We start from the raw sequence: 27,926 nt of genomic DNA, 5'->3' as shown, positions 1-27,926 counted from the left end.
TTGCCGTGCGGGGCGAAAAGTGCTGCTGCCCCTACGGCTGGGCCTCAGGAGACCACCCAGTTTTTTTTGGGCACAGGAGGCCGAGAATCCCTGTTTTGCCAAATCCTCCCGGGATGGGTGCTGGGAATCCCCTCTTGCAGCCCGACATGGGAGCAACCCCCTTTTTTTTTTCCAGCTCCGCATCCTGTTTCTCTACAGCCATCACCATCACCGAGCAGCCAGTGTCCGTCTCCGTCCCCGTGGGATACTCCTTCAGCCTGCGGTGCAGAGCCGAGGGACGCACCTCGCTGCAGTACCAGTGGTTCTGTCAGCACCAGGTAACGGTGGGAGCAGGGGCAGTGTGGTGCCCAGCGCCAGTCTGGGTCCCTCCCCACGGTGATGGAGCTGGTCCCCTGCGGGCAGACCTGCTGGGAACCAGGAGGCTTGAAGGAGCGGGGGTTAGGATGTGTGTGCACTCCGAGGGCTTCTGCAGGTGCTATGAGGGGCTGTGTGATGGAAAAGCTTCTTCTGCATCCCTGTGGCTGGGGGAGGAGAGAAAATCAGAGATTTCCACTTCTGCTCTTACAAGGGGCCTGCTAGTGCCTTCTGCTACCAGAGGTGAAGGGGGACTCACTGACCACTGTGTGTGTTTTCCCTTTAGTCTGTCTGCCGCCCAATTCCTGGTGCCACCAAGCAAGACTTGCCCATCACTGCCCAGCAGACCCAGCTCTACACCTGCAGAGTCAATGACGTCTACAAAAATGCCGTCTTCTCTGACTGGGTGAAGGTGGAGGTCCATCAGTGTGTTGCCAGAGGTACAGGCATATCTTCTAGCTTTTCTCTATGTTTTGTGCAGACATTGCATACCCCTACAATAGTCATCGTTTGTGGTTCCCAGGGCTGTGTCCCCTCCCAGCTCGAAAATCATAATACAGAAGGATTGCTCCAGGGATGTGAGTCTGCAGGTCTAAGCCAGACCTCTCCATCCATCCTCTGGATGGCTCAGGTCCCCGTCATGGTCTCAGTAACCCCAGCTGTATGTACCTGCTCCTCCTACCAATCACTCGCCGTGGCTTTCCCAGGGTTATCCTGGGTGTTTGCCTGTTTGCGTTGGGCAGAGGGACTGGAAGAGGCAATCTGGCTATTTCAAAGCTGAGCAAAATTAACTCTGGGTGTGGTTGACCTCGGTATGTTGACTGCACCCTTGGCAGGAAAGGGCGAGCGTCAGGTTTGGGGAGCCAGAGGTTTTGGTGTTTCATTTACTATCGTGGGTGTAGCTCTCAAGGATTCCCTGCTTCCAGAGCAGAAAGGCGCAGTGGTGACATCCTGTGGGATGGCATCTCTTGGTGCGGGTGGAAGAAGCTCGCTTTTCTGGCAATACAGAGTCCTGTGCAGGGGAAAAAAATGACCATTGTTTTCTGTCCTTGTGGAAGGAGGACCAATTCTGTGTTACTGCTTCACAGGACTGCCCCCTCAGCTCTGGCGAGGAGAACCGGTAATTGTCCTCAACCCCACCGAGCAGCGGGTGGAGGGGGGGAAGCCACTACAGCTGCAGTGTGCTGCCATGGGGGTCCCAGCCCCCACCTACCAGTGGTACCGGAATGGGAACTTGCTGGAACACCAGAAGAAAAAAAAACTCTGGGTAATGTTGCTTTGGGATAGTTCAGAAACTTTGGCTGCTGAGGTGGGTGATGGGAGAAGCTTGTTGCTGGATGGTGGGTGTGGGAGAAGCCTTGGAGAGACTGCTGAAAATTGTGTCATTGTCATCCTGGATGTGACAGGTGGCAGTCCTTAAGCTTGGCTCATATCTGTGTGTCAAGGCTCGGGCGTGCTTTGATCTGTGTGATCCAGGTGAATGCCAGCAGAAAGCAGTCTCTCCTTACCTGCCCTCCCCATCTCTCCACCCCTTGAGAAGCAGCCTCAGGCTCAGCTATCTTTCCCTGCCGCGTCGCAGGGTTGGGAGAAAGCACTCCACATATCACCTGTGTTGCTTTGATAGCTGCCTGAAGGACTGTGAGTGAAGAGGGAATACATTTTATGGGCTTCTTTCAGAGCTGTGGATGTTTCTCTAAGAAGTAACTGATTCATGTATGCATCAAGGGCTCTTAGCACGTCTCTCATGGCTTTTTGCAGCAGTGGCGCAAGAACAGCTATTGTATGTCTGTGCAGGGGACTGCAGAGTGATGGAGCTGTGGCAGTGCTGTCTGCCTGCAAGAGAGCTAGAAGGAAAAGTGGTTAGTCCTGACAGAAAAAAAGTCAGGGAGGCAGCAAAAGGTCTGGGTTTATTTTGGGTCACTGGCTGAATGTGAATCAGTGCCGTCTTCTTGATGCAAGAAAGGCAGGTTTTCTTCTGGGGCATCACGTGAAGGGTAATGAAGACGAGATCCAATCTCTTCTCAGTAGTGGTAGATGATACTATAGAGGACAGTGGCCTCAGATTGCACTTTTCATAGGGAAGTTCAGGCTGGGGATGAGGAAGAGGTTCTTCATTTGGAGGTGAGTGGTTCCGCCCTGGAGCCAGAAAGGCAGTGAGATCTCTGTCCATGGAGGTTTTGAATATTTGACTAGAATATTCAGCCAACCTGACACAGTGGTGGCTTTAGTTCCTCTCTGAACAGGAGCCTTGCCTGGAGAACCACAGAGGTCCTTGCCAGCCAGTACTGCTCTGATTCTTGTCCCACATCAAGAGAGATTGATAAGAATTGAAAACTTGCCAGAAGAGAGCAACGGGCATGATCAGAAATCTAGAAAATGTCACCTGAAAGGAAAACCAGGGAATGTTCTGATGTTGGCCACGCACCATCCTCCCAGTGTGGCTCCTGGGGCAGAGTATGGCTATGACACAGGGCGTAGGGGCTGCTGGAGAAAGAAGGAAAGGCATTTGGGGAGAATATTCTTGTGCTCTAGAAGCTGGGATCAGCAGCAGATCTTAGAACATGGCCTTACTGAGCTTCTTAGAAAGACAAAAATCATGGGAAATCTTAGCTTTGTGAGGCAAGGAATGAGGTCTCAGCAAACAGCAAGAAAAAAGACTTTATTCCAGGAACACAGGTGCCTTTGGCAGATACAGGCCGGGGGCTGCAAACTTTCACTGTAAATAATGTGATTTAACTTTTGATCTGTCTAGATCACCCATGCAAAGGTCAGTGACTCTGGCACGTACCTCTGCTGTGCCTCCAATAGCCATGGAGAGCACTGGACCAACGCCGTGGATATTCACATAGGTGAGCAGAGCCAACCCACGTCTGCTTTGCTGCAAATCACCTTCTAGCATGAAAAATAATTAGAGGGCAGAAAGGAATTTAGTGCTTCCGCCTGGAAGCGCTGGGCTGGTGAACAAGGAGCCCAGTGCTGGTGTGTTACCCTGCAGCTCAGCCAGTGCAGGGGAAGCTGGGCTCTGGGACGTGGGATTAGGAGAAGTGCGATGTGTGGCTCTAACACTTGCACCTTCCCCTGGCTTGGATGGATCTTGCAAGCTTTTATTAACAAAAGAAAGGCCACGGGTTTTAAATACCGCTTCTGCAGGGAGCCAAAGGTAAGACACTTCAGAGTAGAGAAGCAGCACGGGGCTCTGCAGGGAAGCTGGAGCGTCCTGGCAGTCCTGTGGCAGCTGTCACGGGAACAGCCTGCAGAGCGCAATTTCACACCCTGGATATACTGGATACGATGATCTCAGCAGAGCTGCGCAAACCCTGCCGAGCGGCGGGCGCAGGCGTCCAGCACACCGTCATAAATAGGGTTGCTTGATAACGAGGTTCAGAGGTAGCGAGGGAAGTGCCATCTGTAAAAGAAAAAACCCCAAAACCCGGTGATCTGCTGTACTGTGGCGTGGGATGCTGCTGAGTCCCGCAGTCTGTCAGAAACCTGCCACCTTAGGGCAAGTTGGGTGCTTTTGGATGCTTGCTGCAGTTTTCTTCCCTTGCCAAGGTGCTGGTTTAATCACGAATCACAGCAGGCTTCTCTGCTAAAACTCATTTACAGCCTTGCTGACATGAAGTGATGTGCTCAGATGCATAGAGCTGGAGAGGATGGTGTTTATTTCGGGAAGATTCAGGCTTCTTGGGCTGGCAGCCCAGGCCTAATGTTGCATGAGTGGACTGATCCCAGGGAGGAGGTGGGTCCCTAGAGCTTTGGGCATGCTCCACCTTTGGTGTGACCACCGTTTTGGCCCTCTGCCTTTGCCCTCCTGTGAGACAGGAATAGCACAGGCTAGCTTTGCTGGCTCTTTACTCCATCTAGAGATTTTTCTATGCCATATACCTCTCATCTCACCTTTTAGGCTGGCTTTAAAATTGCTCCAGAGTGCAAATTGGTCTTGTAGAGCCAGAGAGCACTCTCCTTGCTTTCCAGGCATCTCTGGTTCAGGTGCTAAAGGTCTCTCAGTCCCGTGATATTTGTGCAATTAAAAATATGCCTTTAGTTTATTCTTTTGGAGCCTCTAGGGTTTTAGGGTTTTCTCCTGGGCTGGATTTTTTTTTTTCTTTATAAATGTAAATAGGAAAAGCTGGAGCTGTTAGGGCATGAGGCTTTTAAGAGGCTGGGAGCACCCAGGCCGGGGAGCTTGTGGAGCTCACAAAAGTGAGTCACATTTGGGGTGGCTTTTCTGAACTGGAACTGCTAAAAGTTGGGGAAAGGCAAAGCAGGGTGGTGAAAAGCTCTGGAAATATTATCGCAATCAAAAGCAAACAGGCGGCTTCCTCTGCACTGACTGCTCATAGGGAGAAGCTCTCTGTTTTGAAGCTTTTGTTCACCTTGATCCTGTTGTGTTTCCTTTGCTTTCACTGCAGTGAGGGTGCAGGCAATCCATCTTGGGGAATGCAGCAGCCCAGGCAGGGCTGGTACAGGTAGCACAGACCTGCTGATGGGTACAAGCTCCTCCATGCTGGCCCTCCTTCCCCTGGCCTGCCCCTTCTCCAAGCTTTGCTTCCCACCTGCTCAGGATTTCATAAAGCCGTCAAAATTTCATAAATCCTCCTAAAATCACCAAACCAGTGTCTTTAAGGTTAGCAAACAGGCTGTGAAGAACTTGCCCAAGGAGTGTTGCTTGTGTGGATGCTCCGCGGTGTTTGGTCCAGCTTTGCATTGCTGAGGGATGCTGGAGCAGGTTTCAGACCTGCGATGGGAGCTGGCACTGGGGCACTGGGTGCTGAGCACAGGCTTTATAATTTCCCTCTTTCTTTTCCAGGTACATGTCACTCTGAAAAGTATTTTGGTGAGTACTGTCATCTTTTCTTCCTGAGCAATTATTCACTTAATTAAAAGCCAGGCTCCAGGGTGGGTGGGAGGACAGGGCATAGGAGTGCTTTTCCTGCAGAGACTGCCTCAAGCCTTTTATGCCCACATTGTCATGGGCTCTGTGCTTTTTGGGATCAGAGCTGCAAGGCACAGGATGAGTCCCATCCCCTACCAAGCCTTGATCAATCTCAGCAAGCAGACTAAGTAATGAGTAACTCCTAATGAGTAACCCAGTCCTGACCTCTGTGCCTGCCAAATGAATTTAGAAGTGTTCACATGAGACCTTTTCTCTTCCTTGAAACACCTCCTCCGAGAAGGGCAAAGCTCCTTGCTCCCACCACTGCTGAGTGCCATAAATCTGATTTTCTACGGTTGGAATAAAAAGAAAGCAGGAGCCCAGGGTTTCTCTCCTTCAGCCCCATGGGGGAAAGGACCTGTTAGCCTGGCTCAGCGCATCCCCCTCCCAGGCACTGCTGGCAGGCAAGACCTGTGGTCACGGTAGAGCAGGTGCCGAATAACCTCGGTAGTGCAGATCCTCCTGCACTCCTGGGATTTTTGTTGTCACGTGAAAACTTTGCAAGTCTTTCGTTCAAAATGATAGCTTGTCTATTTTGTCAAAGTGAAAGCCAAGCTCTTTCTGGAGGGTGCCCCAGGCTTGTAAGCAGTGTAGGTTCTATCCTTCCTGCCTAGATGTAAGAAGAGATTTCTCATATCCTCAGTCCAACAGGAGGAGGTGAGCCCTTTCCTCCTGCTGAGTTTGTCACTTGTTGTTTCTTGTAGCTACAGGCAAGATAGCACTTTTAGTGGGCAACAACCGCTACCAGCATCATCCCAACCTCATGGCTCCTGTCACAGATGTGTTTGAGCTGAGTCTTCTTCTGAAGCAGCTGGGCTTCCAGGTCGTCTCCCTTCTGGATCTGAACAAGGCTGAGATGGCAACAGCAGTCAGTCAATTCCTGCAGCTCCTGGGGAAGGGAGTCTACGGTAAGGCAAAGACAGCCCAGGTACCTGCTAGTGCTGAGCAGGCAGCAGCCAATGTGCGGGTTAGCAGTGATTGATGCCTGGGAGGAGCAGGGATTTGACAATTTTCTGAACAGCTGTTGAATTAAAAGAGAAGAAATTGAACTTTCTTTTTGGGGAGGGAGGGGCAAGCATTTCTGGCCTTGGCAGAAGCTCCTAGATAAACGCCGTTCAGTTTTTTCCAGGTTACAGGCTGGCAAAATAGGTGTTTCTCCATCACGTGGCTCCCCTCCAACTCCAACAGTATGGTCTCGTGCTGGCGTTTTGGAGAGCCAGCATTTCTGATGGCAAAAAGGTGTTTTGATTTTGCCTTAGATGATAAAATTGAGGAGACAGACTGTTGATTGCCCCCACCACTCTCCTTTGTGAGGAGGGAAGCTCCTTTTGAGCCATGACTGCTACCAGTGGCCACAATTTCCTTATTTCTCTTTCCTGATAGTCTAATTTGGGCCTCCAACTGCCCTTTTGCAGAAGAGCATTCCCAGCTGCAGATGGCTTTGAGGTTGGGCTTTGAGCTTATCTCACGCTGTCCTCAGTTTTTTTTCGTTCCTCAAACACAAAACCAACCAGCAGATCTTACGGGTCTTAAAACAGGTGTTGAGATTTGGTGGTGAAAATAGCTTCTTTGGGGTTTCTGAGGTTCTCCAAGCCTGACAGATAGCCTGAAAACGCCTTGCATATGGTTTTTTTTGCTTCCAAACCTCAGTGTGCAGGAGCACTCAGACAGCGAAAGTCAGCATGGGCCAATTCCAGCCCAGCGCTCAGCATGAGGTTTGGAGGTTGTGCAATGGATAGGGACATGGCCACAAGTGAAATGCTGCAGAGCCACCTCGTTCCGGGAAGCACTGACTCACTCGGGGAGGCTGAGCTGGCAGGCAAGGGCCGTACATGATTGTCGCTCCTCTTGCCAACCACGTCATCTTGTGACAACATATTCCTATGACTTCACTTGCAGCTTCCTTTTGCGGTTGCTGTCTGAAATCCCCTTGCAATTCAGGCTCTACCTCCTCTTCCAGGCCAGAGTCATCCCTGAGGGGCTGCTATGCTTTTCCCACAGCACTGCCATTCCTACCCTCCCTCTGTGGCACGTGATGACCAAATGTCATTTTATCCATGGCGGTTCCCTTGTTTTCATAAGCATTGTCAACAAAAAAGATTCAGAAATGGCAAAGCTTTTCACGCTGTTGTGCCTTATTTAAACTTCTCGCGCTTTTCTGCATTCACGGCCACTGATCCTTCCTGGCAAAATTGATTTTGTGCACTGGCAGTGAAAACATGAACAGCTGAGTTACTGAACCTTGATGTGTTTGCTAGGCATAGCCTGCTCCAAATGGTGGTTTTCTTTACAGCTTTCCAAGCTGAGTGCTCTACCATTATTTGGAGGCAGTGAACCCCAGCGCAGGCTGGTCCCAGCAGCGTGATTGAGTTCAGGACTCTTGCCATAATTGGTGGCATCCAGGCTTAATGGTGGGGCAATGGGTCAGTCTGCCTGCTGGTTGCCCCGGGGTTTCTCCATCTGAAGTGTGGTGCCTCTCGCTGGGATGGATTTTCCAGTATTTCTTCAGCTATTTTCCCTACCTAAAATTAAAAGAACCAGGTGAAGTACAAATCATTGAAATTAATTTGTCTTGTTAATAAAAACACACATTTAGAAGAAGCTAGCAACTACTCCTAAACCCCATGTATCAATTTTTCAAGGCAGTAGCTTCCATCTAGAACTGACTGAGAGGTTTAGGATTCCTGTAATTCATACACATGGGAAGATAGTGGTGAGACAGCAGCTCCAGGAACAACCCATTTAAAAGTACAAAGACACCCAGGGGTACCTGTTGTAGCCGATCCTGTACATCCATGTGTGTGTGTGTTGGACATGTACTTGCACAGAGGCATCCCAGTGCTTCTACCTGGTTTTTCTTGCTTGACGAACCTGGAGGTGCCATCTCCTGTGTGGCAGCCACCACAGCTGAAGTCAGGAGAGCTTTGCATAGACATATGGAGTGAAGCAGGGAGCTGGGAGGAGAGGACTGAGTGGTGAAAGACGGTCACTGGGCTGAAGTGAGACTCTGGTCTAACACAGACACTCCTGTCAGCATGCCCGAGAAGTAAGGCTGGCTGTCTTCTGAGGTTTAGCTCCAGTGATAGAGATGCTGGAGCATTCATGCATCTTTCTGCTGGTCCAGATCAGAGGAGAGGACATAGCCATGTGGGTTAGTGTTTGAGCACTGTGCTTGTTGTTGCTTCTAGAATTTTATTTTGCTTCAGGATGCTGATAAGAGCTGAAGAAGATGTGCCTGACCTCCCTAGACCTCTTTCTTATTGCAGGGCTCTCTGGATGGCTGTCACTCCCTTACATGTCTGTGATTTACAGTCCTCCAGGGGTTGGTAGGAAGGGACTTTGGAGTCATCAACACAAGGTCAGGGTTGGTTTTGTCTCTCTCTATCACATCTTGAAGAATTCTAGGCATGGAGCCTCCCACTTATCCACCTGCCTATCACAGGCTGCACCACTCCCCCAGGAAGTCTTTCCTTGTGTCAAACGTGACCCTCCATGGGTTGGAGTCCATTGCCCCGTGTTGTCTGGTCCATGCCAACAAGGAGGGTTGGGCTTCGTTGTCTCTGTAACTGCCCCTCCAGAAACTGTAGGCTGTTGTTAGCCCTTCCTCCACTACCACGTCTCCAGCCCAGCCCAGCTCCTTCCCCCTGTCCTCCTGGACCCTAGGCCCCAACATCTTGGTAGCCTCTGCTGGTCTTTTTCCAGCTTCTGCATCTTCCTCTTGTTCTCAGGTCCCTAAAACTGGACACAGGATCTAAGTGGGGTCTACTCAGGGCCAAGGAGAGTGGCGACAGCTTCCCTTGGCAATCCTACATCTCCTGGCATAGCTCTGTCCCCAGTCAATGCTGGCTCATCCTCAGCGTGGACCCCAGGCCCTTATCTCCAGGCTTGCTGCTCAACCAGTACTCAGCCCCCACTGCCCCCTCCAAATTGCTGCCTGGGTTTATCTGCCCCAGTGCAGGACTTTGTCCTTCTTAATTATTGAACATTTTCTGAGATTTCTCAAGTCCAGAGCAAAAACTGGCTTTGTTTTCAGGCACAGGAGTATTGTGTGGCTGCATATTTGAGGTGATCCAAAGGCTTCTCTAATTCATTGTCTGGAGGTGGTGGCTCATCTGGCTGCCTTTCCTCCAGATCTCCTCTTAGAAAAGCTGCAGAGGATTTCTGAAGGCCCCAAACATCCCCTGAGTGGTCTAATTATGCAGCCCTCAGGCAAACAAGGAATCCCCCAGGATGTTATTTTCAGCATCCTAAAAAGTCCTGAGTCAAAAAAATGTCAAAAATGCAACGACATCAGAAAGTTGCAAGTGAAATACTAGGAATATACCGTCATGCCTTAATTAAGCCACATGCTGACATTTCCTGTATTATAAGCAGTGACTGGAGCTTCCCCTTTTTAATTTGGTACTCAGAAGCTTGTCTCTGATCAGCAGTTTTGACTCACAAGATATTAGAAGAGCATTGAAATATTAGGTTGGAATAAAAAAACCCTTTCCTTCTCCAGGCAAATTGTTGACTTTCCTGTTCAGGAGGTTAAGTCCAGGAGAGGTCTCCAAAGTTGCTCAGCTTATGTCTTTTTTGATTTGAACGTGAGCCTTTGTGGTTACAGAGAACAGGGAGCACTTGATGGTGCATTCAGGGTGCACAACAAGACATCAAAAGCTAGAAGATTTCATGACTGAATGATTCTTTGTGGGCTTTTCTGTAATATTTCTGTTTTTCCCGTGTGTCAGTGGTGCTGCCTGATAACGGACGTCATCACCTCCCTTTCATGTACAGGAGAGGCAGAGCGACAAAAGCCATCGACTTGAGGGGCCAAACCTGAAGTACTTGCATATGGTTTTCCCAGGGGCTTCCTGTTTTATATTATTTTATAGTCTTAGGGAAGGTTTTTGTGGCTTTGATTTGCAAGTTATGAAAGTTTAAAACTTCTGCAAATCAGATCCCACTGTCTCTGGCTGGCGGTCCATGAGAAGAGGAACCCAAACCTTGTGGGCATCTGTGAAAACAGTTGAGTAACTTTCCATCATCCCCTGAGAACAGAAACCAAAGATGACTTGAGGCCTTTTTTACTATGAGATCATCCTTTCCATTCTTCATACGATGAGATCATGCTTTCAGTCCTTCAGCTCCTGCCCCATTCAGTGCATCCCTTGCAGCATCAGAGATCAAAGCAAGTGTCCTGCGAACTACAGTGACAGGAGTGGTGGAGGGAAAATAGAGAAGAGGTTCCTCAATGAAGCATGGGCTTTGGCAGTGAATCTGACTGAAGAATTTCTCCTGCTTTTGCCTCTTAGCCACTTGTTCCCATTTCCGACCTCTCATTCTTCACTGCCCCTCGGTTGCGGTAGTGCAACAGTTTGCGTCACATCGGGGAGCTATTTTTAACCCATTTCAGTTCCTCGAGGTGGTGTTCACCAGCATCCCCCAAGCAGATGCATCAGTGCTGGGAAGGGGTGGCAGCTTCCTTCCAGGAAGGTGCAGCTCACGCGGGGATCCCTGTGCCGAAGGAAAGCCCTTCGCTGAACACAGGGGTTGGAGAGAAGCGCCAGCTTGGGCCATGCCGAGCTCCTCAGTGCTGGCTTTCCATGCTGGGTGTCCCTGCATTGCCTTCTCTTGTGAAGGCAGAAACCATTATTAAGTTTCACTTCTCTAGTAGAACTCAAACAAAAATTCTTGTTGGGTATTGAACTTCTCACCAACACCTGGATGAGTCTGACTCCTCTCCCGCCTTACAGGGCTGGTATCTGGTCTGAGGTTGTTGAAGCACATGGTCCATGTGTTCTGGACATCTGGAGAACTCATCTCCCTGTCTCTAGCTCATTTTTCACCAGCTTATAGACAGACCTTTGAAAAATGGAGAGAGTTTCCCATCCCCTGATCCATTACTAGTCTCTCCTCCAACATTAGGAAACTGAGGAGCTTCTCATTGAAAAGGCTGTTAATGTATTTTTCCTCATGGTGAAATCCTTAGTCTGTTGTCACATTCTTGCAAAGATCTGATGATTAACTGAAACTTTGTACAAAGGTGGTATTCAGCCTGGCAGATGCAGAGCTTGGGTGTTGTAGCAGAGATGGTTATGGAAACGTGTAAAACCAGTGACTTTGGGGTGTCCTGATGAACAGTGCTGGAAACCACAAGTACAGGAGAGCCTCCCAGGGCTGCTTCCAGCTCTGCTGAAGGGAATGGAGTGGAAAAAAGTCAAAATTATGAGGTCAATGTTGCTCCAGTTTCATAGTTGCTACTGGTCTAGGTCTGCCCTGCACCGGTATCCCTTCAGGACAGGAGGTGGGACGTTGCTGTGGGGAACCAGTTACAGACCTGCAGGTTCGCATAGCGACTCATCCTCTCCTCTCCCTCTTCCCAGCCGTATTCTACTACGCTGGTCATGGGTACGAACATTCAGGGAGGAACTACATGGTCCCCGTTGACGCTCCACAACCCTATGCCCCTGAGAACTGCATCAGTGTGCAGAGGATCCTCCAGAAGATGCAGCAGCAGCAGACGGCCCTGAACCTCATCCTGCTGGACACCTGTAGGAAATGGTAGGGTTCTCTTCCCCCTTCCTCTCCCGGGATGGGCAGAGCATGGCATTTCGAGGGGTCGGGGGAAATGGCTGCTGGCTTCAGCCCCTGCTTCAGTGGTGGGCTTCTGCACAGCCACGGGGGGTGTTCCCACAGATTGCAGGGTTCGTGTCCCCCGCTGTGCTGCTGAGCTCTGTCAAAGGTCATCAGGGTGTGTCATAAAATCAGCAAGACTGCCAGGTCTTGCAGGATCTCCTGGGAAGCCTGGTCAGCCATGTGTTAGCTGCAGAGAGCTGCAGGTCTTGCCTGAGATCTGACGGAGAGAAGGGGCTGGAGGCCTTCCCTTGATTGTAGTGACAGGACAAGGAGTATCAGTTTCAAGTTAAAAGAGGGGAGATTTAGATTAGATATTCGGAAGAAATTTTTCACTGTGCGGGTGGTGAGGCAGTGGCCCAGGTTGCCCAGAGAAGCTGTGGATGCCGATCCCTGGAGGGGTTCAAGGCCAGGCTGGATGAGGCTTTGAGCAACCTGGGCTAGTGGGAGGTGTCCCTGCCCATGGCAGGGGGGTTGGAACTCAATGATCTTTAAGGTCCCTTCCAACCCAAACCATCCTATGATTCTATGATTTTTTGGGGTGAAGAAGCCTGGCAAATGCAGGCTATTAGAGTGAGTCATCTAAAGCCTGCAGAGGGCTGGCTCTGCCCTGGCATAAATTGTTGGCTGACACTCAGCATAGGGTTTGTCTTCCTGTGTTTCAACCCCCTGCACCGAACCACCCGACCTGGCTGGCTGTAGCAGCAGCTCGCTGACCTCATGCTTTCATGGTACATGTTACCCACATGCTCATGCTGGGACTGTTTAGCTCACCTCTCTTCTCCTGGCTGCATTTTTTGTTAATGTCTCAGTAAGAAGAGTGAAACATGATGGGGGAAGTATTTTAAGCTATGCTACTTGGTTTTTACTGGCCTTAAATGCTTCTGAAGTAGTCATGTTGTGCAGGCTGCTGCTGAGGTCAGGCATCAGTGTTTTTCCTCTGTCTGTGAAAAGCCCATCATGTTCCCTTGGCCTGCAGATCCCCATCCTACAGTTTGTGGGCTGCAGAAAATTACTACTTGTCCATTTTCAGCAGAGGTAGGTATTCTAGTCCAGTAGAAGCTGTCATTAGTTCATTTATTTAGATTTCCCAAGCAGATCTACAGGTCAGAAAAGACCTGGAGGGCAAAAACAAAAAAGTCTCTTTCCTTCTGCGGTTCCTGCACTAAGAACCAGAAAGACGACAGGGATTTTGATACCACTGCGCTGAAAGAGCTGCCAGCTCCTAGGAGGATGTTAAATCTTTGATGCTTTTTTGCTGCAGAGGTGGAAACGCTCACTTTGAATAACTTACGAGCTGGCTGTGGTGGGACTTACCCTGCTGCCACAGCTCTGAGTTGCCAACGTTACTGTCCCTTGATACTTAATGTCCCGTAGCGAAGCATCCCCTTCCTTCCTCTCACCCATCGCTGCCACCGAGAGCAGAGCGAATTGCTTCCCTGCGCTGCTGAGTAAACCCCAGCACTCATGGCAGCACCTTGCCGCTCTCCCCAGCACGATACCAGGTAGGGGATGGTTTGCAGCTGAGCAGGAGCATGTGGGTCTCGTGGATGCACCGGTGGAGGTGGGCTGGCATGCCTGTGGGCTGCTGGTAGCCCATCCGAGGACAGTGTGCAATGAGGAAGGCAGCATGGCGACATGGAGGCTGCATGTGGATTGCTAACACGGACAGCAACAATCTATAAAATAGCTTTTGAGCTGATGCCTTCCTTCTTGGTGTCGCCAGCGGTTTCTGCGCTCAGTGGTATCTTAACAGTGCTTTGGGAAAAGGATGTGATGTGAGATCAGCTGTGACATTTAGGCACGGTTCTGTGGCTGTTTTTCTCTCTCCCGCCCCAAGATCTCACTCTTCTTTCCTCCTCTTTCCCACGGCAAGCACAGCAGTTAGTGCAGTGGGTGTTATCACTGGGGATCGCTGTAAAAGCTCTCTCCTGAGCTCATTTTTATTGAGAAGTCACCATTTCAGCTCAGCAAGGAGTTTGGATTTCATAGTTGCGTGGGTTTACACAGCTCCTTCAAGCAGGGCTCTTGGGGCCTCCTTTCCCAGTGCCCTTTTGGCCAGGCTGACACGACGAGCCTGTTGACGGTTCACTCAGCCGTGCATGAACCAGGAGGAGGTGCATGTGTGCTAAGAGGGATCTCACCCAGAGTATCTCTTCACCCTCTATGTCAGCATCAGAAATGCCAAGGCGATGAGAAACACATCCTCCTTTGCCAAGTGATAGCAGATGTTCAGCTTCAGCAGAGGAGGAACCAGGAATGCGGAGCCTGTGTGCAGCCTCGTGCATTTATGTGCAGATTTTGGGTGAACGCGATTGCCTCTTCCAGGAATTCCCTGATTCATGAGGGTTTCTGGCACGTGCAGCTTAGGACAGAAGGACGCCATCTCCTATCTGGGATGCAGATCAGAAGCGGGTTGCATGACATGTACTGTATAAATTAGACTTTATTGGGGCCTGAAGCAGGAGGGAGTGCTGCCACCTCCTCTGCTGTCAGGTCTCTCCTGAAATGCCCCTGCTGAAGCTTGTCTTCTCCTGGGGCAGGGGACCACAGCCAGCATTTCCACTGCCTGCAGCTCCAGTCTTGCTGGAGCTGTGGATGCCTGCTGGTGCCATCACAAAAGGTTTGCATCAACTCATGTTTGCGCAGCTTCTGGGGTGGATGTCCCCAGTGGGGGGACGACAGGACTTCAGTTTATTTTGGGATCCCAGGTCTCGTTTTTCCTTGGCCCTGGAATCCCAGGTTTCTGCATTCATTTAGGAGTTGAGGAGGGGCAGATAAATCTCTCTGTGCAGTGTTCGTATTTTGAAGCATGTCTCCTTTTCCACATTTTCTCTTCTGATCATCTTTAGAAAACTTACACAGGCCGAATGAATACTGCCATTAAACATCTCCAAACCAGCAGTAGATAACGTGCTGGCTGCTGGCAATACAACCATCCTTTCTGCTCTCCCTAGCGTGCCAGTTTCAGCCCCAGAAAACTGTGCTGGAATTGAATAACACCAAATAACGCCGCCTCTGTGCCTGCTTCTTATCCCTGCGTGACTGGGAACATCCAAGTCACTGGTGTAAACTGGAGGCAGCCAGTGCCCGTGCTTTTCAGTCTGACTGCAGTCAGATGGGCAAGACGTGGCCATTAAGTGCAAGCACGATATCTTTCTCAGTGGAAACCAGGACTGTCACCCTGGATCGACCTGATCTTGGCAATAACAGGGTCTGTGCTCATTTGGGGCTTTGAGACCTGGATGCGCATCCTGATCCCATCTCTCAGTGAGATCTGGAGGTGTATCAGCCATAGTGTGCTTTGGTTTCTGGTGGCAGAAGGTGTGTGCATGGACTGGAAGGGAGCTGTGGGGTATCCCAGATCCCTGGGACAGGCGGTTGAGCCATAGCCATGCAATGTGCACACCACCAAGTCCTTTGGGGACAGTCCCTTGAGCCACGGTGAACCCCTACATGCTCTGCACTGTGCTGCTGCCTGGAGCTGTTAAAAATCAGCCTCAGGAGGGAGGAGGCATAGTTGCACCCACAGCTCCAGGTTCACTTGCAGGGCAGGGAGAAGCTCACCAGCGCAGATGGGTAAAAGCTGGCCCCTATCTACTCATTTCCTTGTGCTTTAGGTTCTTCCTAGGACTCCTAGCTTTAGCCTCTGTTGCTGCCCGAGTAACATGGGTGGTTATATTTGATGTGAGAGTTGATCTTACTGCCTTCCATAGGAGACGAACGTGCTGGAGCACACAGGCTCTGTGACCTCCAGGCACATGCTGGCGGGTGTCCTCAGCACTGACTTGTGCCTTCGTCTCCTCTTCCAGGTACAACCCGCAGTGTGCCCTCTCCCAGGTACAGCCGCTGCAGCCCTGGGGCAATACCGTGTATGGCTACGCCACGTAAGTGCGCTTTGCCGTGCCCACGCGCAGGACCAAACGCTGCCAAAGCCATGGCTCCTTGCATCCCTTCACGCATGGTGGCTTTGAAGGCCTGAGAGGGCTTCTCTCGTGTTTCCTCTGACTCTCACCCTCCGTCTCTAGCATTTGCTGTTCAGACACTTTTTTTGCTTCCTCCTGACATCCCAAGTAGGAGCCTGTTCATCGGTTCACAGGTTATGCATTAAGGTGGCGTCACCTCTTGTCATCTGTCCTTTCAGGCCTCAGCCTGATTGCCAAGGTGCATGTGCTATGAGCAGGTCACCCAAAGCCTCCTGAGATGTGGATAAGCATTGCTTGCTGCTCCAGTGCCAGTTCCACTGGCTTTTCAACGGCTGCCACCCACCTAGGCTGGCAGAAGAGGCTGTGCTCTCCTCTCCTGTCCCCCTCCACTGCTTTTTCCCATCCTATGCCCTTCCCACCCTCTCCTGGGCCAAAACCAAGCACTGCGCCATTGCATTAGGAGCTAACTCAGACTCAGCCAAAAGAATCTGGATGGAGTTGGCAGGGCCTGACTCACACCCAGGGCTTTGTGCCGGTTGCAGGAGGGTGAGGGCAAGTCGTTCCTCTTGCAGGAGTGAAGATGCAGAAGCCTATGAGTTGCAGGACGGGGAGTTCAGCTCTGGGATCTTCATGAAATACCTAAAGAAACATATTCTGCAGGAGAAGAAGGTTACACACATGCTGGAGGATGTGTTAGAAGGTAAGGGATCAGCTAGTGAACCCCTACGTGCTCTGCACTGTGCTGCTGCCTGGAGCTGTTAAAAATCAGCTCAGTAGCATTAGTGAGAAGAGAAGGCAGCAGCAAGCGAGTGGCTCCACACCACCCCATCCCAACCATCCAACCATCCATCCTAAAAACCAAATTGCAGGCCGTGCCCTACGCAAGCTTTTAGTAACCTGGCAGCAGTGCTGAGATGTTCATGTAGGGTCTGAAAGGCAGGTCGATAAATAAGGATCCTTGCTCCTCTCAAATCTCTTTCCCAGACATCGGCCGGGATCCCTTAGTCACGGGGAAGCAGGTGATGGAGATCAAACACACTCTGAAGGAATCCCGGTCCCTGACAGACCCCATCTGCCCTTTGGGAGCAGCTGCCGAGACCTGGGGACACGGCCACGGTGAGCCATGCAGGGCACGGGGATGGCTACCAGGTGTGGGGGAGAGGGTGGCCAGGGGTCTCCGTGCCCCCCAGGGACACCAGTGTGCAGGGAGGTGTTGGCAGGACCCTCAGAGGAGCTGACCCCTCTCAGTTTTCCCTTCCAGAGCCCCTGAGCAAAATGGTGACCTTCCCCTGCGGGGCACGGGTGGAGCTCCACTTCCACCGGCTCTTCTCCAACGTGATGTATGTGTGTGCCAAGCTACAGCCACCCCCAGCTCACGTCACTGACGCCTGCCTCCTGCTCTGCCAGCCCACCGTGAGTGCTCCAGCTGGTCCCCTTCCCCTGAATTCCCACCAGGGTCCTTTCCCCGGGGCAGCGTTGGGAGGGTGGTTAGGGTGAGCCCAGTGAGTCCTGAGGGCTGGGAGAGGCTGAACCCACGTGGAAAAGGATCCCTTCTGGTGATGCAAATAACCCTCTCTGCAAACACCTCTTTGAGTGATCCTTCCACACATCAGTGCCCCACAGACTGCCTGCCTTGCTCCTAATGCATGGCAAAAAGGATTTAGTGCCAGTTTTGATCCCTTTAACCAGATAGCCTGCTGACCTATTTCTGGTCTGCCTGATTAAATTATTGGATTTAATCTGAATGAGATGAAGAGCCTTTCTGTTTTCTGTGTTTGGAAGCAGATTTAGCTTTTTGAATCACGCCTTCTTAGCCCACTGTACTAATATATCTTAATGCAACAGTATATCCTCCTGTACTTGTTCCCGGTTAAGCCATACCAGCTTCCTTGCACCGTTTCTCACATCTTTTCTAACAGACCCCATGCCTAGCATGGTCTTTTCTGGTGGTTTCCATGCCATCTCTAAGGATTTAATTTGCTGCTCTTTTTTGCTAACCATCTTCCTCATTTTCTATAGTCCCTTTGCTGAAGCATAGCGTGACTGTGGTGGATTTTTCAGCCCTTGTTGCTCATGGAGGGATGTTGCCCCTAAGTACGTTGTGGTCACTGATGCAGCGCGGTGTGTCCAGTGGGAGGTTTGGAGCCTGATCCTGCCCGTTACCAAGCCGGAGCATCGTTTGCCCTCGTGAGCTCCCTAACCATGCATGAAAATTGTGTGTGTGTGTCTGCATGTGTTTGTGTGAATCCACCTCATATCAGCAACTGTGGGAAAGGGGGACCCCAGCTGCTTGCTCCTGCGTCCGGAGCTGGTTCAAGAGGGATTGAGGAGACCACAAGGGGACCCCCAGGATAGCCAGGGCAGTAGGATCCCTGTCCCTACCCTACTCCACAGCACTGCTAGCTCACACTGACCTCCAGTGGTGTCTGCTGATGTGGCAGCACGTCCTCCAGCCGGACTGAAGTTCACCTGCCCTGCTTTGGACATGCACAGCGAGGCCACCCACGCTCACCTGTGGGACCACAGAGAGATGCGCAGGTATCCATACGATGGCGCCTGGCTTCTTTCAGGAGCTGGGTGAGCTGGCTGCATCCTCACCTTGCCAGCACTCCTTGGGGATGCTGAGGGGAGCTGGGGGACCATCCGAGCCATGCTTACATTGCTGAGATGCAGGAGCTGGAGGCTGAAGCCCAACAAAAACAGGCTCAATGTTAGGTGCATGTTGTAAGCCCCGGGGAATGAACCCATGGAGCCGTTTTGTTGAGGAAGTGGTAGTTCTCCCATCATTTGCTATATTCTGCCTCCAAAAGTGACTTAAGCAGAGAGCCTGGGCTTGCTGTAGGGCTTGCCAGAGGTACTTATGATAGGATTTTCTAGCATTGATGCATTTTCTTTAGTTGTCCAGTGGCAGTGGTCTCTCCCATCCTGTGTCTTGCCTGGCTTGCATTTTTACTTGACAAGCACCGTCTTCAGAGAGAGAGGGTATATGTAGAAAGGAATGATGCTGAGAGCTAAGACATTCCCATTTTTTGCTCTGTACTGTTTAAATGCCTACTTTTAAAAAACTTTTATGCTGGATCTCTTTGTTTTCAAGGCACTTGATCTGGAGCTGTATGACCTAATGGCCTCTCCAGTCACCCTTTCCCCAATTTATTTAGAATACCTGAAACTCCGGGCCGGCCAAAACTCTGGGCTTGCCAATTCCTGGGCATCATCTTAATTTAAAAATGCATTCCACGGTGGGGAAATGTTCATAAATAATTATGAACAGGCTAAAAAATTAATTTAGAAAATCCCTTTCTCTATTTCCTGACTCCTACACAGTCAGAAATGATAAAGGGGACTAATGGAAGGAAATACTTGCCTGCATGCGCTGTAATTAGGTTGTGGAAGTCATTAGCACGGGAGCCTATTGAGGCTGGGAATTTAGCAGAGTACAGATACTTGTGGATAACAAGTTGCTGTCAGCTGAGGAGCTTTGAATCTCACATGTCAGGGCTTTAATTGATCCCTCAAGATTAGGTCGCTCCTTGCCCAGGTGAATGTCTTGAAGGTCATCAGGCTGGGGAGCTGTGTTCCTGTGGACACATCCCTGGAGATACGAGAGGCCCAGGAGAGCTGGTGGATTTTCAAGGATCCTGATGAGCAGGGGGCCAAGCAAAGCTGGCAGGCGGCCTGCATGGGCATGCTGGGGGCTCCTAACTGAGCTCACACATGAAAAGGAGGTGTGCAAGAGGTGGAAGCAGGGGCGGGTGATGTAGCAGGACTGTAGAGGTTGCTTGTGGTTCAAGCAAGCAGGCATGGGGTTAGGAAAGTCAAAGCCTGTCTGGAACTGAGTCTGGTGGAAACAAGAAGGGCTTCTACAAGTACATCAGCAGCACAGGGAAGGCAAGAGAAAATATGGGCCCTCTCCTAAATGGGGCAGGGTCCCTGCTGACACAGGGCATGGAAAACGCCAGGGTACTTGATGCCTTCTTCACCTCAGTGTTTAGTGGTCGGGCCAGCCTTCAGGACTGCCAGGCCCCTGAGACCAGGGAGAAGGTCTGCAGCAAAGAAGCCTTACACCTGGTGGAGGAGGACTGCAGCAAGGAAGTCTTACACCTGGTGGAGGAGGGCAAGGTCAAGGAGCACTTAAACTGGACGTATGCAAGTCCATGTGACCTGATGGGATGCACCCACGAGAGCTGGCAGTAAGACTGTGAGGCCACTCTCCATCAGCTCAAGGTAGTCTTCCTGAGGCCTGTACGAAAGCCAGTGCCACTCCTGCCTCCCAGAAGGGCATGAGTGAAGATCTGGGGAGCTACAGGCTGGTCAGTCTCACCTTGATCCCTGGGAAGGTGATGGAGGCAATAATACCTGAAGCCATTTCCAAACACAGCAAGGACAAGAAGATGACTGGGAGCAGTCAGCATAGACTACAAAGGGGAGGCCATGCCTGACAACCTGATAGCCTTCTGTGTCAAAATGGCTCGCTTGGTGGATGAGGGGAGAGCAAAGGAGTTTATCTTGATTTAGCAGGGCTTTCAACACTCTTTTCTGTAACATCCTCATGGACAAATTGAGGAGATAGGAGACCAGATAAGTAGGTGATGAAGTGGATTGAAAACTGTCTCAACTGCCAGGCTCAAAAGATTGTGATCAATGGCATGAAGTCTAGCTAGAGGCCACTAATGGGAAGCCCCAGTGCTCATTGCTGGAGCAAATACTGGTTTACATATTCATTGATGATCTGGATGATGGCGCAGAGCAAGTTTGCTGCTCACACGAAACTGGGAGGAGCGTCTGATGCACCAGAGGGTTGTGCAGACATTCAGAGGGACACAGACAGGCTGGAGAAATGGGCCAACAAGAATATTGTGAGGTTCAACAAGGGGAAGTGCAAAATCCTGCATCTGAGAAGGAATAACCCTGTGGACAGGCATAGCTGGGGGTCAACAGACGGGAAATAACTTGGCAGAAAAGGCCCTGGGGGTCCTGGTAGACACCAGGCTGACCATGAGCCAGCAACGTGCCTGCACAGTAAAGAGGGCAGATGGATTGCTGGGCTGCGCTGGAAGGAGTGTTGCCAGCAAGTTGAGAGAGGTGATCCATCCCCACTACTCGGCACTGGAGAGACCACATCTGGAGAGCTGTGTCCAGTGCTGGGCTCCTTGGTCCAAGACAGACATGGACATATTGGAGAGAGTCCAGCAAAGATGACAAAGGGACTGAAGCATCTCTCCTGTGAGGAAAGGCTGGGAGAACTGGGACTGTTCATCCTGGAGAAGAGAAGGCTCAGCGGGGTCTCATCAATGTATGTAAATACCTGCAGGGAGGGTGCAAAAGGACAGAGCCAGGCTCTTCTCAGTGGTGCCCAGTGCCAGGACCAGAGGCAATAGGCACAAACTGAAACACAGGAAATTCCATTTAAAACTAAGAGAAAACTTTCCTACTCTGAGGACGATTGAATATGCTGTTTCTTTTGGAATACCAGAGCTGTGGGATTGTTTTCTGTTTTCACTAATGACCTCAGTGATGCACCATAGCATGAGCTTATTAAATACACAGGCGCCGTAACGCTGGGCATCTCTGCAAGGTGCCAAAAGGCAGGGATGGATTTTAGGAAGATTCGGATAAACTGGGAATGCAATCTGAGGCCAAGGCTGTTGTTCAGCAGATGCAAGTTCAATAAGCTGTAGCATAAGCACAGGATGGGAAATAACTGGGGTGCCAGTTCTGGTCAGAGTCCACAACATCTGGTGCAACAAAAGCAGGGGAGAAAACTGTGCCAGGGTTGTAAACAAGAGCTCTGAGATTTGGGTGAGATCCTCTCTGGCTCTCCTGGCTGTTGCTGAGGTTGGAGCACTGAGTCCAGTTTTGGGTCCATGGAAAAAAGCGTGCCAGTTGAAATGCATCCAAAGTAATAAAAGGAAGGAGCAAGAGAATTGTGGTTTAGGCAGGAAAAGCAAAAATCGGTGGATAGGGGGCCTTCAAAGATATAAAAAGCTGATTCCAACATGGAAGGAAGTCATGGTTTGAATTGCAGTAAGGAAGCTCCAGAGTGGACATGACATTTCATGGTAAAAAGAGTGAATGTCTGGGACGAGTTTTGCCCAAAGGAGTTGCAGAATCACCACTCATGTGGATCCCTTAGAGAACGTGGACATGCATCTGTCAGGCATGATGCATGTCACCAGGTCTGTGTTGTTTGGGCCACATGATGCCTTTGGTCCCTTCTCCTTCAGGGAGAGGTTGTGAGGGTCGTAGCCTCAGGAGCAGGATGCAGGCTCAACCTCGCGTGCAGAAGCAGCTCAGCAGCACATAGCTGGCTCTCAAATCCAAAATGATTTAATGATGAAGTCATTTAATCAGCTAATCTCTCAGGCTGCTGGGAGAGCCTCCCTGCATGGATGCTGAAGGGACTTTGGGCATTTCTCTGAAGCGCTGAGCATTTGCTCCTTTGCTTCGGGATGGTCCCAGGTCTGTGCCAGAGAGAAACAGCACCTCTATTTTGGATGTTCAATGCTTGGAACTGGCTTCATCCCACTCAGGGAGGCTGTGTGGTTCACCCTGTCCAAACTTCCTGATGCTGCTTGACTTGTCATGAGCTGTGGTTTAACTTGGGATGGGAGGTTGTTATATTTGTGCTAGTCATGTCTGTAGTGCACCGGCTATTTCTTAGGCTGAACAAAAGGGCAGCCCAACCTCCAGGGCCTCAAAGGTGCAGAGTAGGCATTTGGGATAAGAGTCCAGTGCATTAGCACAGAGCTGAGCATCCCCGCCCTGCTAGCGTAAACCCAGTTGCAATGTTAATTGCTGAAGATTCTGGGCACTTAGAAGTCATCTGATCCAGAGCGCATCCATGCCTGCAAGGAGACAGAAGGGAATGTGGCCCAAAGCCAGCTCTGACAGGCTGATGAATCTCCAGAGGAGCCACTCCAGGAGAGGTCGCAGGTGTGGGGACACACTAGGGGAAGGCAGGACCGCAGAGGACCAAAGACGTGTGCAGAAACAGCAATGAAGTGGCTATGGAGAAGGCTGGAGGAGAGCGCTATGACATTATCACATATGGGGAAGAAAGGGGACTGGTGGTGGGGTGACTAAAAAAATCTCTTCACAGAAAGAGTGGTGAGGCATTGGAACAGGCTGCCCAGGGAAGTGGTGGAGTCACCAGCCCTGGAGGGGGTCAAGAAACGTGTCGATGTGGTGCTTCAGGACATGGTTCAAGTGGGTGAGGTGGTGTTGGGTTGATGGTTGGACTTGATGATCCTTGAGGTCTTTTCCAACCTTGATGATTCTAATCTATGATTCTATGACTATGAGGAAGACTTCTGGCCGTGGATTGTTCTCCTCCTAGGGATGTAATACCCCAGTGTCACGGGTATTACAAATCTAGCAGGGTTCAAAAATAACACCTTCATAAGAGTCTGTAAAGACTATTGACAGCACAGATACCACCTTTGACTTGGAAAGTCGCTGATTGTCCTGTGGCAGGAGGCTGGCAGGGTAGGCTCACCCTGGGCAGGGCTGGCAGCACGCATGTCTTGTCCTTCCTTCAGCATGTGCTTGAGGATGGAGCTGGCTGGGTGCAGTAGGGCCACTCTGCTCCTTTTTTCAGTCCTCGTGCTGAAGCCCCGTGTTTGTGGCATCCCGGCTGATCTGCTTTGTGTCTCTCTGGTCTCCAGGTTTAGTTGAATCTGGGCTCAGCATAGCAGTGACAGCATCAGGGTAGCTGGGAGCAGGAGCGAGGGAAGGGCAGAGCAGGAGAGGGCAGTGTTCATTTGCAGAAGGTGCACTGCATTGCAGCCTGTCTCCTGTTTCAGGCACTGTTCAGGCTGGTGGAAGGAACCAGGACGAGGCTTCCTGAGCAGGAGAGCTGCTCCATCCCCATGTGAGCTGTGTCCTCCCCTTGTTGACACACCCATCTCCCTTTCTGACACCTCCATGCACTGCTGTCGTGGGTAAGGACTGAGCAGCGTGGTTGCTCCCTTTCCCTGCCTTTCCCCCTCCTGGTAAGATGGGGGAAAGAATTAAAAAAAAACCAACCAGGTGGAACCTCGTGAGTTGAGGTAACGACAGATTTTAATAATACAACACGAGAAAAAGAGAAGATTGTAACAAACCAGGATTATATAATGAACACACAATGGAAAGATCTCACCGCAAAAATGCCGCACGAAAATCCCCACCCCTCTCCCGGCTAGCTTCCCCTTATATCCCGGGCATGACACCAGCATGGTATGGAATATCCCTCTGGCTATGGCCACCTCCCAGCTTCTGTGAAAATTAACCCTATCCCAGCTGAACACGGGACAACTGCCCTGATCTTCCCTAAGCTCCCTCCAGTTTATCTTTCCAGTAATGATTTGCCAGGCGCGGAGATGGGATTTGGCTTTGCTTTGTACAGGGATAAATGGTATTGCTTCAGCCTGCCTCCAGTGGACCTACTGTATCAGCAATGCTGTTTACTCCTGTTCTGCCAGCTTTGCAAGCAGGGGTGACCCTGATGCCTGCAGATCCCAGCCAGCATGTGGGATCCAACATTTCGGCTTCTACCCCCAATATTCTCCTGGCCAGAAACAAATTGCTTTGGCTGCTTGTAGGTGGCAGTTCAGGGAACGTCTGTAAAGGCTAGCAAGAGCTCCCAGGGCTTCTCTAACCTCTGCCTCCCTGCAATGTCCTAACAGCCTCTTTCATCACCCAGTGCAACTTCTCCTGCCACCAAGAAGAAAGTTTTGCAAGGGTCAGACCCTCCTTACCTGCCACCAGCTTTATGTGTGGCTGCAGGGAGCCCATCCGGGCTGCTCAACTCCCGTGGCCAAAGCCAGGCTGGCACATTCTAGCATTGGCCAAGACAGGCTGGCAGGATCGGACCGTGGTAGCTGCTGGTGCCACCTGGCAGAGAGAAGTGTCTTTGCATGGAAGGGACTGGTGGGCTGTGGGCTGTCACCCATTCAGGTGGCTCAAATCCAAAGCAAGATGATGCGTTATAAGGCACCTATTCCCTTGTCTGTTCTTGTGCTATTCGCAGCTCCAAGAGAAGACTGTTACTGAAGAGGATCTCATAGAGACGGACTGGTTTTGGATAAGTTTGAGTAATTGAGCGAGAATTGACAGTTTTGTAGATGGTGAGGGGCACAACTCGGAGCTTCCTCCAGCTATGCCCTTGGAAAACTTGCTCCCTCCTCGACACACCACTTATGCTGCAGGTGGTTGTAATACCAGCTGTTGCTGCTATCTACACTGCTGGAAATGCCGTTATACCGTGGTTTTCCCAGTAGATGCCTTCAGGGGATGTTTAGCTTTAGCTAGGTCTTCCCATTGGTATGCACAAGGTGGGAAATCTCTGGATTTCTGCTGCTTGCACTCTGTAGTGCTTCCATGAGGGTATGCGGCATTTTCACCAGCCAAAGTGTCAAGGGCACAGGCCAGGCCCTGGCATTGCTGCGTGCAGAGAAGCAGCATGTTTGACAGGCAGTTGTGCCTCCACGCCCAGGCTGATGCTGACATTTCCTTGTGTTTCCTCTTGTTTTCCTGACTCAGGAGATGGACAGTACGACCATCCTGAAAGAGAGCCACCTGGACCAAGTGGAGTCTCTGCTCACCTCTGTGTGCAAGCGGGAGGAGCTGGACTGTGCCTTCCAGCTCTGTGGACTACAGAAAATTCAGGTGGAGTTGCCAGGCGCAAATCTTCGCGGTTCTCTGTCAGCCTCGTGTAACTGGTACTCCCTATTCCTGCTCGCTTGAGCTGGGTGTGCCCCTCTGACCATGTCTCTTGGGACTCCCTGCTGATGATGCCTGGGACACCTGTGTCAATGTAACATCCAGATCGATGTTAGAGGAGCTTGTTGATCTTCAAGGCACAAAAGCAATCCTCCTTCTCTTGGCTTGCTCTGTACTTCCGTGCTGCCGGGCCAGGGAGGCTGTTCTTTGCCTGGATCAGCCTAGGGGAGATCAGACTAGCCCAAATATTTCAGATGAAGGATGTCTCACTAGGCTGTGTGCTTGCCTGAGCCATGGGCTGATAGGCTGCCCAGAATCTCCAGCAGCAGGAGGGTTTATTCCCTGTCATCAGGATAACACCACTAATCCTGATCCAAGCTATGCCTCTTTGGCACACTTCAGAAGACTCTCAAACTATTTAAAGACCATGAGAGAGGCAGAATCACTAGTCCCCTGGCTTGTCTCTTCTAGCAGATGATCTGTCCCCAAGTAGCAGTGTACACCTTGTTTCTCATTTGATTTTTTTTTTTTTCCCTCTAGCACCCAGCCAGTGGATCTTGCCAGCTGCTTATCTGCTTTGCTCCACGCAGGCTCACACTGAACATTGCTCTCGAGGTGCTGCCTGGGTCTGCATACAATGAGCTCTGTTTGCTGAGTGCATGATGTGCCTCAGCATATGGCAGCTCTTTCAGTCCTTGATTGTTCCTGGAGTTCTTTTCTGAGCCCTTCCCAAGCGTTCAGCATTGCTTTTAAGTTCAGATGCGAGTCCTGGACCCTGCATTGCCTGCCAAAATCATCTTCTTGCTCCATTATATATCTCCCTACTTTGTACAGCCAGGCATCTCGGGCACAGCCATGCTGAGAGTTCGTGTTCCAGGATTTAGCTGCCATGGATATGGTTATTTTCTGATTTTTTTCACCATCTTTTATAAATACCTAAAATAGTGCTAGACTGTGAATGGATCCCTGTGGAGCACTGCTGTTTAAAACTCTTGGCTTTTACGGTGCAATGTGCGTTTTATTTAAGTGGTTCATATCCCTCCCCTTGCATGCTTTCCTCTGGCGTGTGCAGCAGTCCCATACCATGGCCAGGATGGATATCGTGCCATTCCTTGCATGAGTGCTGTCCCTCTCTCTTCCTGCTCCCCTGTGCTGCCATCCTGGGGGTGATGCTCTCGGTGACAGTGCCCTGTCTGGGCTGATGAGGTCTCAAGTGGGGTGGCCTGATTTCAGAAGTCCTGAAACTCAGAAACTATGGCTCAGGCCCACAAACGTCGTGAGTGTATCTAACAGCTCATTTCCTCTGGCAGTGGCATTGCTCCATCACGCCACAGCATGGGGCTGTGAGCCTGCACAACAGCCAGCCAAGTCTGGCAGTTTTGTTGACAGTGGCAACCATTAAAACCTCTGCTTCAAGTCTTAGTCTCTGATTCACTTTGCGTCTTTTGCTCTTCCCTTCCAGACAGACGTGGTCTTGCAGTTGGATTTGCATTACACCCAGCGGAGCACAAAGCAGAGGACTTGTGAAAGCCTGCGGACAACCCTCCAAAAATCTCTGCTTGGGCAGTTTTTCAGCCAGAGGAATTACTCCCAGCCAAACTACCAGAGAACTCCTGCCTGTGCAGGCAGCGTGTGCCTCTGGGATGCGTCGGCACTGAGCACAGACCTGAAGGGGCAAGCATCTCTGAGGACAGGCTCTGGCCACAGCTTGCCCAGCAGCAACCCCTCTGACTCCAGCAGCACTCCGGAGGAGAACGATGAGAGCGACCTGAGCGAGCTCTGCTCGGCACTGCTCCGGGCTGGTCCAGGGCAGGACTGCCCCTGACCCTGCCAGGTGGCCTGCCCAGCCTTGGGAGCTGCTATTTTTAATAGAGGCAACAGTTATTTGAGTGCTAAATACATCAGAATCTGTTAGCTGCTTTCCAGCCTCAGCAATCGCCCTGTCCAAATGAGACCAAGGCTGCTTTTTCAGAAAGGCTTTTCCCATCTGCACCCTGTGATGTGTGGGGCATGAAGCTCACTGGAAATAACCCGTCCCACGGGAGCAGTAGGGATCAGCAAGGAGTTGTCGTCGTGTCTGGTGGAGGACAGGGCCACTCGACAAGTCATAACATCTCCAGCCAAAACCCAACATCGTTTAAAGTCAAGGGCACTGGCCGATGTTTTCTGTGAATTAGGCTTTGCCTGAAACCAAATGTTACAGCATTAAAGGTGTTATGGAACCCATAAACACTACAGACCCGTGCTACAGCAGCGGCATGGCCTCAAAACCCAACTACAACTGCTGACTCTTGTCGCATTTGTGCAAGGGACGCAAGGCTCGAACAAGGGACCCAGATAAAACCGTGTGAATGTATAAGCTCTCCCCTGGGTTAACAATGTGGTTTTCTTTC

At 50.9% G+C, this 27,926-nt stretch overlaps 1 protein-coding gene across 1 annotated transcript; it reads left to right on the top strand.

Annotated features, from left to right (window-relative positions):
• Positions 1–198: 198 nt before the first annotated feature.
• On the top strand, positions 199–27,358 carry LOC104471313 (mucosa-associated lymphoid tissue lymphoma translocation protein 1-like; the record flags this gene model as incomplete). The annotated part of the gene is made up of 14 exons (XM_010086605.1): positions 199–317; positions 641–794; positions 1,443–1,621; positions 3,107–3,203; positions 5,165–5,191; positions 5,995–6,198; positions 11,656–11,833; positions 15,718–15,792; positions 16,404–16,531; positions 16,816–16,947; positions 17,093–17,244; positions 25,354–25,479; positions 26,996–27,158; positions 27,198–27,358. Coding segments are annotated over 14 exons (1,895 nt in total), but the record flags the coding sequence as incomplete, so codon positions are not given.
• Between the last annotated feature and the right edge of the window lie 568 nt (positions 27,359–27,926).

This window comes from Pterocles gutturalis, unplaced genomic scaffold, assembly GCF_000699245.1.
Source record: "Pterocles gutturalis isolate BGI_N339 unplaced genomic scaffold, ASM69924v1 scaffold12526, whole genome shotgun sequence".
NCBI lineage: Eukaryota > Metazoa > Chordata > Aves > Pterocliformes > Pteroclidae > Pterocles > Pterocles gutturalis.
The sequence above is the reverse complement of the archived record's forward strand: the minus strand, read 5'-3'. Positions and strand labels throughout refer to the sequence as shown.